The following is a 14368-nucleotide window of genomic DNA, read 5'->3' on the forward strand; positions in this document are numbered from 1 at the left end:
ACTATAAAAGAAATGAAATGAAATTTAACGTCCTACTGTTCTGCTCCTAAACTGGGCTAATGAGAACGGCCATACGCCAAACAGTGTGCTATGAGGGAAATTTTGCCCGGGCAGCGGCGCTACGGCCTACTCTTATATCGAATTTCAACTGCCAAGGGATCTTTTAGGTGTACGCCAATATGTACACGGGGCCTCGGTATTTCGTCCCATCCGAACGACTAGAGAGCTGTCCTTGTCAGGCCCTCCGTCCTGCATCACTGACAAGGGGAAACCACACCGGAAAATCTGGATGAACTTTTTCGGCCAATGCAGGGATTGAACATCCAACCTCCAGGCTAGCGAGCCAGCGTCTTACCCACACTTAGCCACGTTATCCCCTAAACTATAAAAGAATCAACATAAACTTCAAAGCCCATTAAGAACTTTATCAAAATATTGTTTCGCTATGCAACTTCTGTGTTGATTGATTGATTGAGTTGGTCACTGCATACATGCAGAAAACCAATTTCAATTTATGGTTTGAAGCTTCTTAATTCCACATCACAACCTCTTCTTTGGTTAATCGATATGTTGTTATTCACTGGCTAACAGATGCAAGCATATACAAACTCAACACACAGAACAAAAATACAGAGTTATACAGTGAGTAATGAAAACTGTATTTCCAAATGGAGAACTAGACAGATAATATTAAAAATAAATATATGTTTTCAAAACCAAGTTAACTTTAATAATTAAACATTGTAAAAGATGTGTGTTTAGAGGGGTTGGATGGCCGAATGGTTAGCATGTGCACGTTGTATCATAAGGTTTGTCATTGAGTCAACTGGCGTGGTTTTGATTCCCCGGTTGTACGGATAAGGAGTAGGATCGCCTGTCCAACTTTGTGAGTTTTCTCCAGGTCCTCCGGTTCCCTCCCACTGTTAAATACCCCTAAATTGAAACTTAGAAACTTGAGTCAAATCTAAAAATTGACCATCCAGGTAACAAAAGGTTTCACACTCAATATATAAGCCTTGTAAATGTCAAAATCTGTCTATTTCTGTTTAGCAACCGATCTTAATTCTAGTAAAAACCATACGTTTATAGCCATGTCAGGAAACACTGCATCTTCAATAATATCTAGAATTCTAACAGATATTCCTGTCATAGATATAAATACATTCTTTTACTAGACATGTAATGTTTGAAAAGGCAAGTGAAATTATTGCTATAACTATAAAACAAATGTCAATGTACATAATCTACACTGATACATGAGAGAAAGAGAGGTTGTCTAACATAATTTCGGGACTAATATATGGTTCAGTTTTATTTCAATATTTCGATTGTGCATAGGGGTCTTTAGCAGTGAGAGGAAACCGGAGGACCAGGAAAAAACCCCACGAGGTTGGACAGGTGACTCTACTCCTTGTCACGTACAACCGGGGAATCGAAGCACGCCAGTTGACTCAATGACAGACCTTATGATACATCGAGCATGCACTAACCATTCGGCCATCTATCCCCCCGCCCCCAACAATACCTGAACAAAGTATTTGTTTTCCCACATTTGCTCTATTTGCAATTAAAGATTTCTACATAAAAAAAGCTGAAGGTTGATATTGCTGGATAATTAGTTTCAAATATCTGATTTGTTTTTGGTTTTTATTTGTATATTGATAGCAAATATATATATATATATATATATGTTATAATCTAAGTGCTGAATTGATACAAGTTTATAGAATTTAACTGTTGCAAAAGTAAGATAATAAATTAAATATTAACTATTAGTTGTATGTGTTACATCTAAAAAATTTCCTATTGATCCATCACTAAATAAGGATTCTTGAAGAAGGGTTGAAAATCTGAAAAAGAGATAAATAACATATAAAAAGATTATTGGTAAATAATAATAATATATATTGATTAATTTGATTAGTAAATGATTATAGTAATATGATATTTCATTCGTTAATCATCATTCACAGCTAACTTTTCATCCAACAAGGTACTAAAAACATAAGAAAGCTTGTCACGAACAGTATTAGTTACTTATTTTCATCATCTTGAACTACTTTTCTTGACCTTTTTTGACAATCGGGAAGTCAATGCAAGTAAGTGATTAAAATGAAAAGCATCATGCCACTTCATGTGTTTTTTTCTTCTGTTATTCATTGTATTTCATCATGAACCAATTTACTTTATAATAATCTAACAAACCTTGTTAAAATAGAAGACGTTTGTTCTGCCATATGTTCCATATCCCTTGTATCTTGTGTCATTTCTGCTATGCTGAAATTAAATTGATTCTTACAAGTAAAAGGTAGAAATTAGACTTGGTAGCAGAAGTCAAAATACACCTATTGAGTAGGATTTTTTTTTTCACTAGTCTAAACATTGCATTTATATTTCAAATAGATCAGATTTAACTTCAAGGTGAGCAATGGCAATAATTAATGGCAATTGTTGAAATCCAACAGGTTTTACCATTTCAAGTAGACTGGAAGATATATAAATATAATATTTGTTGTTAGAGTAATTAATAGCAATTGTTGAAATTCTTTATTTTACTAATTTAAAGTAGCTAAGTCTCTAACTCAATATCATCCAAAATCTTCGACATTAAAAACACGATTTATTTGTCGGTTTAAATCAACATTGATGTTGTGATCTTACCGGGAAAAGATGGCCTTCTGATATGCAATATTTAAGACAAAATAAACATTTTACAACTGGTACACGAATCGTGTACCATAATACTTTTTAGCGCTATTTGTAATAAGGGACTCGCAAAACGAGGCTAGGCATATTCCACAAGTCATGTCAAACGGTGACACTATATTCTTATCTGGAGAGCATGCCCAATAAATACTATCGGCGTAGGCTGGAATAACCAGTCGCTAGAGATTGAAATTCGATTGAGAATACTGGCGTATTTCGCCGAACCTAACTGATTAGAAATTACAGTAAAAACAGAAACGATTGAACGTAAATCAATTTATATACATTCATATTTCATTATTGTATGCTTTGCAACCCATTTGTGTCAATTTCTAGGTCCCAAATATTAGCAACTTAGCTCCTTTAAAGAATGCATACGAATTTCAAGCAGACCACACAATAACTTTTGTCAATAAATTGTTCACAAGATTTACAAGGGCCATAACTCTAGAAATAATTAACGGAAATGATTGAAATTAGTGTCTCACTAATCTGATCATATAAATTGAAGGGCAATAACTCTGGTAGTTATCAGATTTTAAAAAGATTGGATGATCAATGTAGTTTGTAGAGTGTTTGCAAGAAAATGTGATGACAGGATGAAGAGAATGCCAGGGGGAAGGGAAGGGCAATACAGGATCTTGTTATTTGTCCCATCGAAACAACTAGATGATTTTTCATTGCTAGGCATGTGTACAATGATGTCTGAATACAATTAGAGTAAACTTACCATTCATTTACTATTTGATTTCCTTGATTTACTGATGGGTTTGCTGCACCACAAGATTCACCTATTCCTTCGTCTCTACTATAATGAGCAGCTGTATATGGCTGTACTGGAGTAGAATAACTAACCGTAGGTTGGATCCTCTTTAAAATATGTTCGGCTTTCTCGATTAGCTGAAGTTATAAAAAATAACATATTTCAAAAATAGTAACAAACTGAATCGACTACACATTATTCAATCATAAAGATGACCTCCATTATTATGTAACTATGTAACCTTTGCGAAGAAATTGTTTTCTTCCATTACATCCAAATGTTTTGACCTGTCTATTGGAAATATAGCTTGGTAATGCACATTACTGTACTTTGGATTTGATCCATGTGTCAAAGACAAACCGATACAAGTCAATGGTAGGTAAATAGAGGAGATCAATTTCCTACACGATCAGCTTGCTTCAGTATAACAGAAAATGCAGATATAGGGTACAGTTAATAAATATTAGAGATGAATGACCAAATCTCAGATACGAGTGGACCACTTGCAAGTTTTAAGTTCTCAGGAATGTACAGAAGTATAGGGGAATAAAAAATATTCTGACCTTATCCAACCTTGACCCCAATAACTGCTGACAATCCATGACACTTTCAATATTTCTCTCTATCTTTACAATTCGACCATGTGCTTTAACCAGCGAACTAAAATACAATCAAATATAATCACAAATAAGAACCATATTACAAATATATGTATAATACATGATAATATTTAGGGTGAATTTAAGTTTCTTTCTTAATCGTAATACCATTTCCGAATTTATATATTTGAGTAATTATGACTTCTAAACTTGATAGAACCTACTCATTTTTCACTTTTCAGATTTAAATAATAAAATATGGAGGAATGGGTTCCATGTCTGCCATATATGCAGTCCTTTATTTTACATATTACTTTGATTTCTCTGTATAAGTAAAATCTTCATTGAGAGAAAAGAGAAAAATATGAAAAAATAGACTCACAATAAATTTGGAATTGCCTCTCGAAACAACTTTTGTAGATTTGTACAACAATGGTCATTAAGAAGTTTAAAATTCCTGGTACACACAGACAGTAGTTTATCTCTGCAATACAGAATATATTTTTCTTCCAAATTATATTCAATGTAACTATTGTTGAAAACTGCTGTTAATATAATTTATCATAGTTTTCATGCAATGGATATAATACAGTTGAATAAGCCCTGGAGCGGGGAAATGATCTGTTATTCGGGAGATGTTAATAGGGAAAATATATAGTTCGCTAATGTAGTGTTGTCATACTAAACTCACAATTAAATTATTTAAAAAATTAATCCATCTTTTTTTGTTTATTAAATTTATTTGTGAGGAAGGGGAACAATGTGTTAAATATCGGAAACCGATTCAAAAGGTGTTCGGAAAATAGAAAACGATTTAACAGATGTGCAGAATATCAGAAAGCGATTCAAAATGTTACCAACATAATTATGTAATTAGCAAGAAATGAAGTTTAATTTGAATTTGGTGTATCAGAATTGAAGATATGACTCTAAAAAAAAGATTATTTTGATATTCTTTTGATTAAAAGTGTTAAAGGTAAATCATTAAAATCTATAAAAACGAACACGAATATAGCCCAAGATAAATCTCATGTTGAAAAAAAAAAAATCAATGTTTCAATAAGCAATTATCAGATAAAAAGCTATATTGAAAGCAGAAAACAAAGGACCATAAAAGTTACAGGTGCGTTAATCCAGTTGGATTATACACGCTATAGAGCAATTTCACAAAAATCTTATAGCAATTTCACAAAAATCTAATTATTTGTCACATGTTCAATAACACTGTTCAATTTTTCAATTACAGTAGTGTCAGAAGAGATATAAATAAAATAATAATAATAATACTAACACTAATAATAATCTTTTTATAATGCTCTATATCCATGTCTAATATTATTAATAAACTACCACAAAAAAACATATAAGGAAACTTAGTGTCAATCATATTAGAAACTGAGGGGAATTTAAACATATATAAATGATTTGTAGTTTTGATATGGCAAAAAGCTTAATCTCAGATGAACAGCCCAGCTGTTGATTCAACATATTATTCTTTATAAAGCAAATGAATGTCAAAACATCTCTCAGGTACAAGTAGTAATTATTGTCTCTATTTTTGTGCACTAAGTGCAGGTTTTTTTTCACCAGAAGTGCATTTTCTCAAAACATTGTATTTAACGAAGCATATGTAAAATTTAGATAAAGAGCTGGCTATAATAGTTCAAAAATAGATAATGCAAAATGAATATATTGAAAATTTCATTCAAATTACTTTATTCTGAGCGAAGTTATCAATGTTTGTAGTTTTGACAAGATGTGTGCATTGATTGTTTATTATCGTAACCATTCTAATCAGAGCCATCAGATGGCCTAGATAAATCATTGTGGTCTTATCACACTAATATATGTCTAATTAATAGTTTCTATAGCATTTAAGATTTAAAAAATAAATATGCAATAATAGGTAGATTTAGCTCTTGAATGATGCCTCCTTAATTAACCTCTATTTCATATTTTTTACATTTTACATTTCAGTAGTAATTGTACTGGACATTTTCATATTTTTCATACTCCACATTTCAGCAGTAATTGTATTGCATAGAATCGTGTCCTGTTTTATCCAATTCAATTACTAAATGTCATTGAAAATGTTCATTATTTAAACATATAACTATCCATGGTAGAAGTATGAGAGACATAAACATTACATTTACCACCAAGTAAATACCGATACATGATTATGGATTTGGATATAATATCTGACTAATGTCAAAATAAGATAAATTTGTAAATAAGAGAGGGGTGGCGGGAGATGAGCGTGCTTGTTATGATGGATTTCTAACAATGTGGTGAAGTGGTTAGCAAGCGAGTGATTAAATAATAAGCTATTAAAAGCGATCATTGATGAACTACATGCAAAATAAAAAGTCATTTTCTACCAGTTTGCATCCATGTCAAAACTAAAAGTATATCTACAAGTTTGATGTTTTTGGAGCAAAAAGGTTTATGAAAGATAATAAATATTACTAACTGGGAGTAAGAACAAGGGAGTAGAAACATCAATTTCTTAAATATTTTATTATAATGAATTTAACTTTGTTTCTGATGAAAAAAAATACAGTAGTATACAGATAAATTAATGTTTATTTCAGTTAATTTGTATTATCTACTCTCCTGTTTAACTCCTAGTTAATTGCTAATGTAATGTCTATTAATATTATTATAATCCTATAGCGGGGTGTCATAGGATGTAAAATATACAAAATAACAATTTTCTAATCTATCTTTTAACTGAAATCTGGTTATAGACAATCAAGCAACTAAAGATAATACAATCAGTTAACCATTCACTGGTGTACAGTCAGTGTCAGATTTAATTGACGACAGGCCCTAGGAATATGAGGCCTCTCACCCTCATGACCATTCTGCACTCTGAGATATATCTACTTCATAATTCAAGAATAGATCTCTACCCTAAAAGACTGTCATATCCAAAAACAAGTATGCTGTTTTGTAATACGTTTCTACACCATTTCACATCTGTCATACACACAAAGACTAAATAACCTTTTTCAATTTTATTAAATGGAAGCAGAATAACTACTTAACAAAATTCTCGAAGTACACTTAGCGCTCGACTAAAATGGTTCATTTAGGACTTAAAATGTCGGTCAACTAGCTTAGTGTCTGTTCTCAAGCGGAGCTAACTGAAGACAGACAGCCTAAGTTTAGTATGCCTCATGACTAGAGGAAGACAATTGAGCAAAGCTGAGGATGATGACAATTGTTTAAGACTGCAGTGCATGTATAAAGGCTTATGACAGTCCTCCAAGATCTTGAGGCCCTAGGCTTCCACCTGCCAAAACAGTGTGTGTATAGCACTTCTACATGCCCTGTGTTCTGTTCATGATCAGTCAATCCTCTGATTAAGTTTTAAAATCATAATTAAATATGTGAAATTCATTAGCTGAAATGTACAAATAAAACTGTTAACAAAGAATGTTTTGCTGACTAACTGTGCCTTTATTCCAATAACAATTTTCCAGTAAATTAGAAGCCGGGAGTATTATATCCGATATAACAATTAATCCATAACCAGATTTCTTTCGATAGATTGTACTTTATTGCCTTGTTTATTTTGTATATTTTGTGCAAGATCCTCTCACCATGTCTTACCTTTCAAAACGATGAATTTTTTCATCGTGAGTCGACATTTGACTTCTAACGTTTTTATCCCGTCTAAAACGACCCAATGTTGTTGTAATATTTTCACAATAATGATTAACTGTTTTCATACTAAAATAATTAATAAATATTCATACTTTCATAATGGATAATGTAAAAGGATAGGTAAAGTAGTAAAAATAAAAATATTATTTGAAAACCTATTCTGAAAACATGCAATATTTTCTTTAAAATACTATGCACAAGAAAAAAAGAAAGCAATTTCATAAACAACCTAAAGACAACAATGTCTTCTAAATTAGAAAATAAATAGCCATTATTATCACATATTAATTGAAAAATTTCAATAACATATCTTTAGTTAGCATAGTATCTTTAAAGATCAGAACAGATTCTTTATTAAATATTTTCACAGGGAAAAAGAAAGAAAATATGAGATGAATGATCAATTAAAGTGTAAATGTTCCAAACAGTTAAATTCTATCACATAATTTAATTTAATATTAACATGTAGTTTAGTTTTATCACATAGATTAATTTTATGACATAATTATGTAGTTTAGTTATATTATGCAAGGTTCTATCATGTAGCTTGGTTCTATAATGTACACGTAGTTTAGTTCTATTGTCCAGGGATCACGTGGCTAAGTGGGTAAGGCGCTGGCTCGCTAGCCTGGAGGTCAGGTGTTCGATTCCTGCATTGGCCGAGAAAGTTCATCTCGATTTTCCAGCGTGGTTTCCACTTGTCAGTGATGCAGAACGGAGGGCCTGACAAGGACAGCTGCCTAGTCGTTCGGATGGGATGAAAAACCGAGGTCCCGTGTACACATTGGTGTGCACGTAAAAGATCCCTTGGCAGTTGGAATTCGATATAAGAGTAGGCCGTAGCGCCGCTGCCCGGGCAAAATTTCCCTCATAGCACACTGTATGGCGTATGCCCGTCTTCAATTAGCCCAGGTTAGGTGCAGAAGAGTAGGACGTTAAACCCCATTTCATTTTCATTTCTATTGTCCAGGGCCCTTATTCACGAAAACTTAAACTAAGATACAATCGAAATTTTAAGAAATACTGCAATTCGATTGGCTGACCAGTAAAATCAATTTGCATATATCCAATTTGCATATTGGTCAGCCAATTGAATTGCAGTATTTCTTAAAATTTCGATTGTATCTTAGTTTAAGTTTTCGTGAATAAGGGCCCAGTCCTCAGGTTCTATCATCTGGTCTAGTAGTTTCATTCTATCGTGTAGATTAGTTTAGTTCTATCATGTAGCTTGATTTTTACCACATAATTTAATTCCATTGTGAAGTTTAGTTCTAGCATGCAGCTTAGTTTTATCACATAGTTCAATTCTTTCATCTAGTTTTGTTCGAGCATGTAGCTTATAGTCATGCAGTTTTATGTAGCTTAGTTTTACCACATTGCTTAATTCTATCATGCAGTTTAGTTCCATCGTGAAGCTTAGTTTTACCTCATAGTTTACATCTATCATGTACCATAGTTTACTTCTATCATGTTGTTTAGTTATATTGTGTAATTCAATTCTATCAAGTAGTTAAATAAATCAGGTAGTATAGCTTAGTTTTACCACATAGTTTAATTCTATTGTAATCTTTAAGAGAAACACAATACGAACAGAACACAATTTGTATGGGAAACATAATGACAAAACGATACTTATTGAAATGTTGTACTTTTAAAATAAAACTAGTGATTGCTTCCCATAAAAATTGTGTTCTATTATGCAGTTTAATTCTATTGTGTACTTTAATTCTATTGTGTACTTTAATTCTATTGTGTACTTTAATATTGAATATTCAAATATAGACACTGGAACATGTGTTTTTAAAGTAAAGATGAAATATGAAACAACTTTCACCCTCAACATACAACCTTTTCATCAAGCAAGATATATTAAAATATATAGTAAATAATAAAAACTTTACAACCCAATTCAACTTTATATTCACTGATTTCAGCTCCAATTTCTATGCCCTGGATTTTGTTTTAATTTCAGGAAAATATAATAATTCACAATCTAGTGATGGCAAAACATTAAAAGGTCTCTAAAAGTATATAATAATTTATCACAAATTTCTTTTCAATAAGTTTTGCAAAATTTGAGTAAATTAGTTGGGTTGAGTTATAAGAGCAATAAAAATATCAAGGATGGTTATTTTATCTTTAAAAGATAATGTCATTTTTCTAAAAAGAATGTATTCCCAAATCAATGGTAACACCAATAACTACCGTTGATAGTAATTATAAGCCATTCTTTCCATTGGTTCAGTGACAGACATAACCTCTGGTGTTTTTACTTCCTATATCTATTAAACCTATTATTGTTTCACACAAATGGGTATCAATTAAATTTTTGGGAAATATATCGTTCATTTCAATCTGAGTATCATTAGTTTAAACTGTAAGAAGTCATTAAAACTGGCAAGCTCAGTAGATGGGCCCTAAACCTAGAGAAAGTTTATTTTCATGCTGAGAAAGTGTTTAATCATCTCCCAACTAGGTCATTTTGGGACGAGGAATAGAGTTTAATATGAGTTGTACATCTATTTCTTTGTCTTGGTATTTGTGTATCATTCTATCAATCTCATATTAGATGAACTATCTTATTCCAATAGTAAATTAAAATATTGATCATAAATAGAAGGGGGAGAGAAATGGGGTTTAATGTCCACTTGACACAAACTAGGTCATTTCGAGACTAACATATTTTATTCTAATAGTAAATCAAAATATTGATCATAGAGAGAAAAATGGGGTTTACATCCACTCGACACTAACTAGGTCATTTCGGGACTAACATATGGTTTTATTTTATTTCAATAATTTGATTGCGCGTTAGAGTTTTTAGCAGTGGGAGGAAACTGAAGGACCCGGAGAAAAGCGACGAGGTTGGACAGGCGGGCCTACTACTTGTCACGTACAACAGGGGAATCAAAACCACGCCAGTTGACTCAATGACATTCTTACTGGTAGATGTCACATTCAATGCTGGCTTTATTATTTGATTCCATTCAAATGACAAATTTTTGGATTGTTCGTTTATCTATTTTTTTTTCAATATTAGTTGATATCATTAAACAAATATAATTAAATATCCCAAAAGGATTGAGAAAAAAATGGAGCGTTTCCAAATAATGAAATTATAATACATGTTTGGAAATACAGAATTTATAGTACTGACCAATAAATTCCATCAGTGGGATGATAATGTAAAATTCAAAATTTGAAGAATAAAAAAACATGCCAAGCTAATTCTACATGTAGATGATAATAAAGCAATTAGGAAGGGTACAGAAATTGATTTTAAAACAACAAAGTATCATATATATATAGTTAAGCATTAACCAAAATTAATTTAGATAAGCTATATTTGTGACGTACTGGTTTAATTCAATGACTAAACACTGAATATCATTGGTAGATACTGATCATTGCTGATTTACATAATAAACCTGATGTAGTGGTCTCCTCACTACATTCACATTATAGCCATAAATGACTATTAACAAAATAAAGTTGCTACTGATATACATGAATCAGACTATCCAATGATGAAATAAAAAGATATTGTAGTATAATTTATATTTTACCAAGACTCTTCATCGCAAACAGCATACCAAGTTGACGTTTTAATTCTAAGATCATCTAACTTGTCAACAAACACAGCTTTATATTTTGCTATGTCATTTTTCCTTTCTTCCGCCTGCATAATAAATACATGTACAATAAACATGATGTGGTTTGTCTTTCAATCTGATTAAAACACAGATCCTATTTCATTTTGTTTTTATAGTTCAAAATTTTGTTTTACTTGTCTTTACTACACTAGGATCTGGAAGAGTTGTTATCATTCACATTTTATGAATGATGTGAGGGAATAGCCAATGAAACGGTCTGTTACGGAGAGCTTTAGGCGTGTTTTGCACAGAACTGTGGGTAATCCACTAGTAAAATCAATGCTGATTGGTTAATCAAATGTCTGACGTCATAGGGTCAAAAGCTGCTCCTGTTACCTCTGACCCGACTTACAGCTACAACCGGCCAAATCTTCTTGTAGTGTAGGCCATTTTAATCAGATTGTTTGTCTTTCAAGTGATTAAATTTCACATAACTAATATTTCTGTGAAATCACTGTGAAATTTAGTAGTTTGGAATCCAAATCTGAACCACAACTTTATTGGAGGTTTACTGGGGCATCTGTATTGGTAAATACACAGGTATTGGTTGGATTCTAATGCATTACATTCTAATTGAACAATGTGTCATACAAAATTATCTAGAATGTCATAAATTCTCCCATGGAAACAATTCTTGAATCAGTGTAGCCGTGTTCCCTTACCTTATGTAAACTTAAGTAATTATATAGGTTTTTTATTCATTGTGAGAGCCATGGCGGCCAAGTGGATTAGACACTGGCTCACTATTCCGGCGTGGTTTTCCCTTGTCAGTGGTGCAAGTGGTGCAGGACGGAGGGTCTGATAAGGACAGCTGTGTAGTCGTTCGAATGGGACGAAAAACTGAGTTCCATGTATACATTGGCGTGCATCTTAAAGATCCCTTGACAGTTGGAATTCGATATGAGAGGCCCTAGCGCTTGGGGGGGGGGGGGGAATTTCCCTCATAGCACACTGTATGGAGTATGTTCATCTTCATTAGCCAAGTCGGAGCAGAACAGTAGGAAATTAAACCCCATTTCATTTCATTTATTCGTTGTCTTATTTATATGTTTATTTAATACAGCACTTCATCAAATCAATTTTAAGTGTGAACTGTCCAATAAAGGGAGACTACTCTTCCATTTACCAATATTGTCTCCCCTTAGACCACACTTGAAATGCTGTTATTTGTAACTACAAACCTTTTCATGCACTGTAAACAAAGTTTTATCTGATAAAAGTTCATCTAATTCTCTAGATTGTCCTGTTGTTTTCAATATGCCACTGATTATTTCTAATAGTGAAAAGAACAATTTAAATCTTTTCTTTGACTCTCTTAGAACTCTTTCAATACAGAGAAATGATTCCCCTGTTAGAACCGATTTAGAAGTGATGAAAGTCCTAAAAAAAACAAATTTAGTAGATAATCAAAAATTAAAGAACACTGAACTAATATTTATATTCATTTGTAAATATTTTGAAGGTTTATTCCTTTCTGGACAATTAGATAATTCGATCCCGAAAATTTAAATCCATATGTAAATATTCTTCTGCTATTACTATCAAGGAAACAAACCAACAGTGAGGCCTCACTCCCAAGATAAATAGATGACATTTAATAATTACTTTCAATTAATCACACCATCAAATCTTTGCTCCTGAGCTATTGTCTTTACAGCAATGACAATTATTTATTTATTTCATAGATATATATTTTTAGTAAGTAGTAGCATAACAACAAGAATGTATCAAATTCTGTATGTAAGCAAAAAAAAAACCCATAAATTTATTCAATAATCTATTCTTACCTTAAACAATTTTCTCCTTCTACTAAACATTTTTGTTTGGTGACAATATTTTCTATAACTCTTTTAATAAAATTAGTGCGGGAACAACACTGAAAGGCTAATTTTGAATCTCGTTCATAATCAACATAAGTTGCAGAAAAGTCAGGAAAAGTGGCTGAAATAAGAAGGAAAAAAATCAAATTTTTATTTCTATACTGGGACACAATGAAAACACACCACTAATTTGACTGTAAGTGCTGGCGAGACATAATGCAACTGAAATGTAATTTTTAATACGATTTTAGACTGGAGATTTATCGACACAAGGTCATAACTACTTTACTTTACAGTGAACTGTAGGAATAAGGGGTAAAAATCAATTCAGTTAAGTGTCCACCTCTAGCAGGAACATACAGGGAGTTCAACTGGTTGTAATTATGATCCTAGCTTTTAGAAGCCACATTTTATACCTCATGTCTGCAACATGTTATCTGTCGAATTATCGTTGTTACATGTTATCGTTGTAACCTGTTGTTTTTACATTCAAAATTGCAAGATTAAATTGTATCTCTCAAATGAGATTCACAATCGTCCATTTCAAAAAGTGGTGCATTTTCATTCTAACTCAGAATATAAAGACAATATACCCGAAAGAATTCAACAAGAATTCAAATTGCTTCTTTTAACATACTTACCCAGCTATTCACGACTTCAGTAAATATTTATTTCACAATAGTTACAAACTTTTTATCAAAAGACTGTGAACATAAGTATATTTGTGTGAGATTATAAAAAATCACTTCTTGGATTTTATTATTCACTGCGTGTGACTACAATTACAAATAAATGTAAGACTTACGCATATCATGGAATTTGAGATCATGAGGTTCTGTGACTGTACAATTATATATATAGAAACGACTATTCAAAATAGATTTAGAATAAGTGGATATAGGGGCTGTAATATCTATTTCATGTTCTAAAGGTCTACCAGTATCTAATAATAAAACTTGTTCGTGTGCTGGTATATCTGTTTGTCCTGCAATACAGTCTTGAAGCACACAGTATCTGAAAAGCAAAATCAATTACAACATAAACAGAAGAAAACGATAAGAAAATAAACTCTTCTTTTAAAATAAAAAAAGATTTTTTTTATTTTGTCATTCAAGACGAGTTTATGTGTACAAGTTTTGATTCAGATTCACATTT

General features: G+C 32.0%; 1 protein-coding gene across 5 annotated transcripts in view; it reads right to left on the reverse strand.

Moving 5' to 3' along the window:
- Window positions 1-635: 635 nt before the first annotated feature.
- Window positions 636-14368, reverse strand: part of LOC126827655 (serine/threonine-protein kinase TBK1) — a 41374-nt gene continuing 27641 nt past the window's right edge. For 4 of the 5 annotated variants that reach the window (XM_050557098.1, XM_050557099.2, XM_050557097.2 and 1 more), the window contains exons 10-19: window positions 14019-14227; window positions 13181-13334; window positions 12575-12773; window positions 11307-11419; window positions 7687-7806; window positions 4451-4552; window positions 4033-4129; window positions 3437-3606; window positions 2206-2277; window positions 636-1850 (exon numbers count right to left, since the gene is read on the reverse strand). In XM_050557098.1, coding sequence (XP_050413055.1) covers window positions 1766-1850; window positions 2206-2277; window positions 3437-3606; window positions 4033-4129; window positions 4451-4552; window positions 7687-7806; window positions 11307-11419; window positions 12575-12773; window positions 13181-13334; window positions 14019-14227 — 1321 coding nt within the window. In that variant the 3' untranslated portion in view covers window positions 636-1765. Of the gene's footprint in view, window positions 1851-2205; window positions 2278-3436; window positions 3607-4032; window positions 4130-4450; window positions 4553-7686; window positions 7807-11306; window positions 11420-12574; window positions 12774-13180; window positions 13335-14018; window positions 14228-14368 lie in introns of those variants that run through there. The other variant, XM_050557101.2, reaches the window with a different exon arrangement.

The sequence above is a fragment of the Patella vulgata genome, chromosome 7, assembly GCF_932274485.2.
Source record: "Patella vulgata chromosome 7, xgPatVulg1.2, whole genome shotgun sequence".
Taxonomy (NCBI): Eukaryota; Metazoa; Mollusca; class Gastropoda; family Patellidae; genus Patella; species Patella vulgata.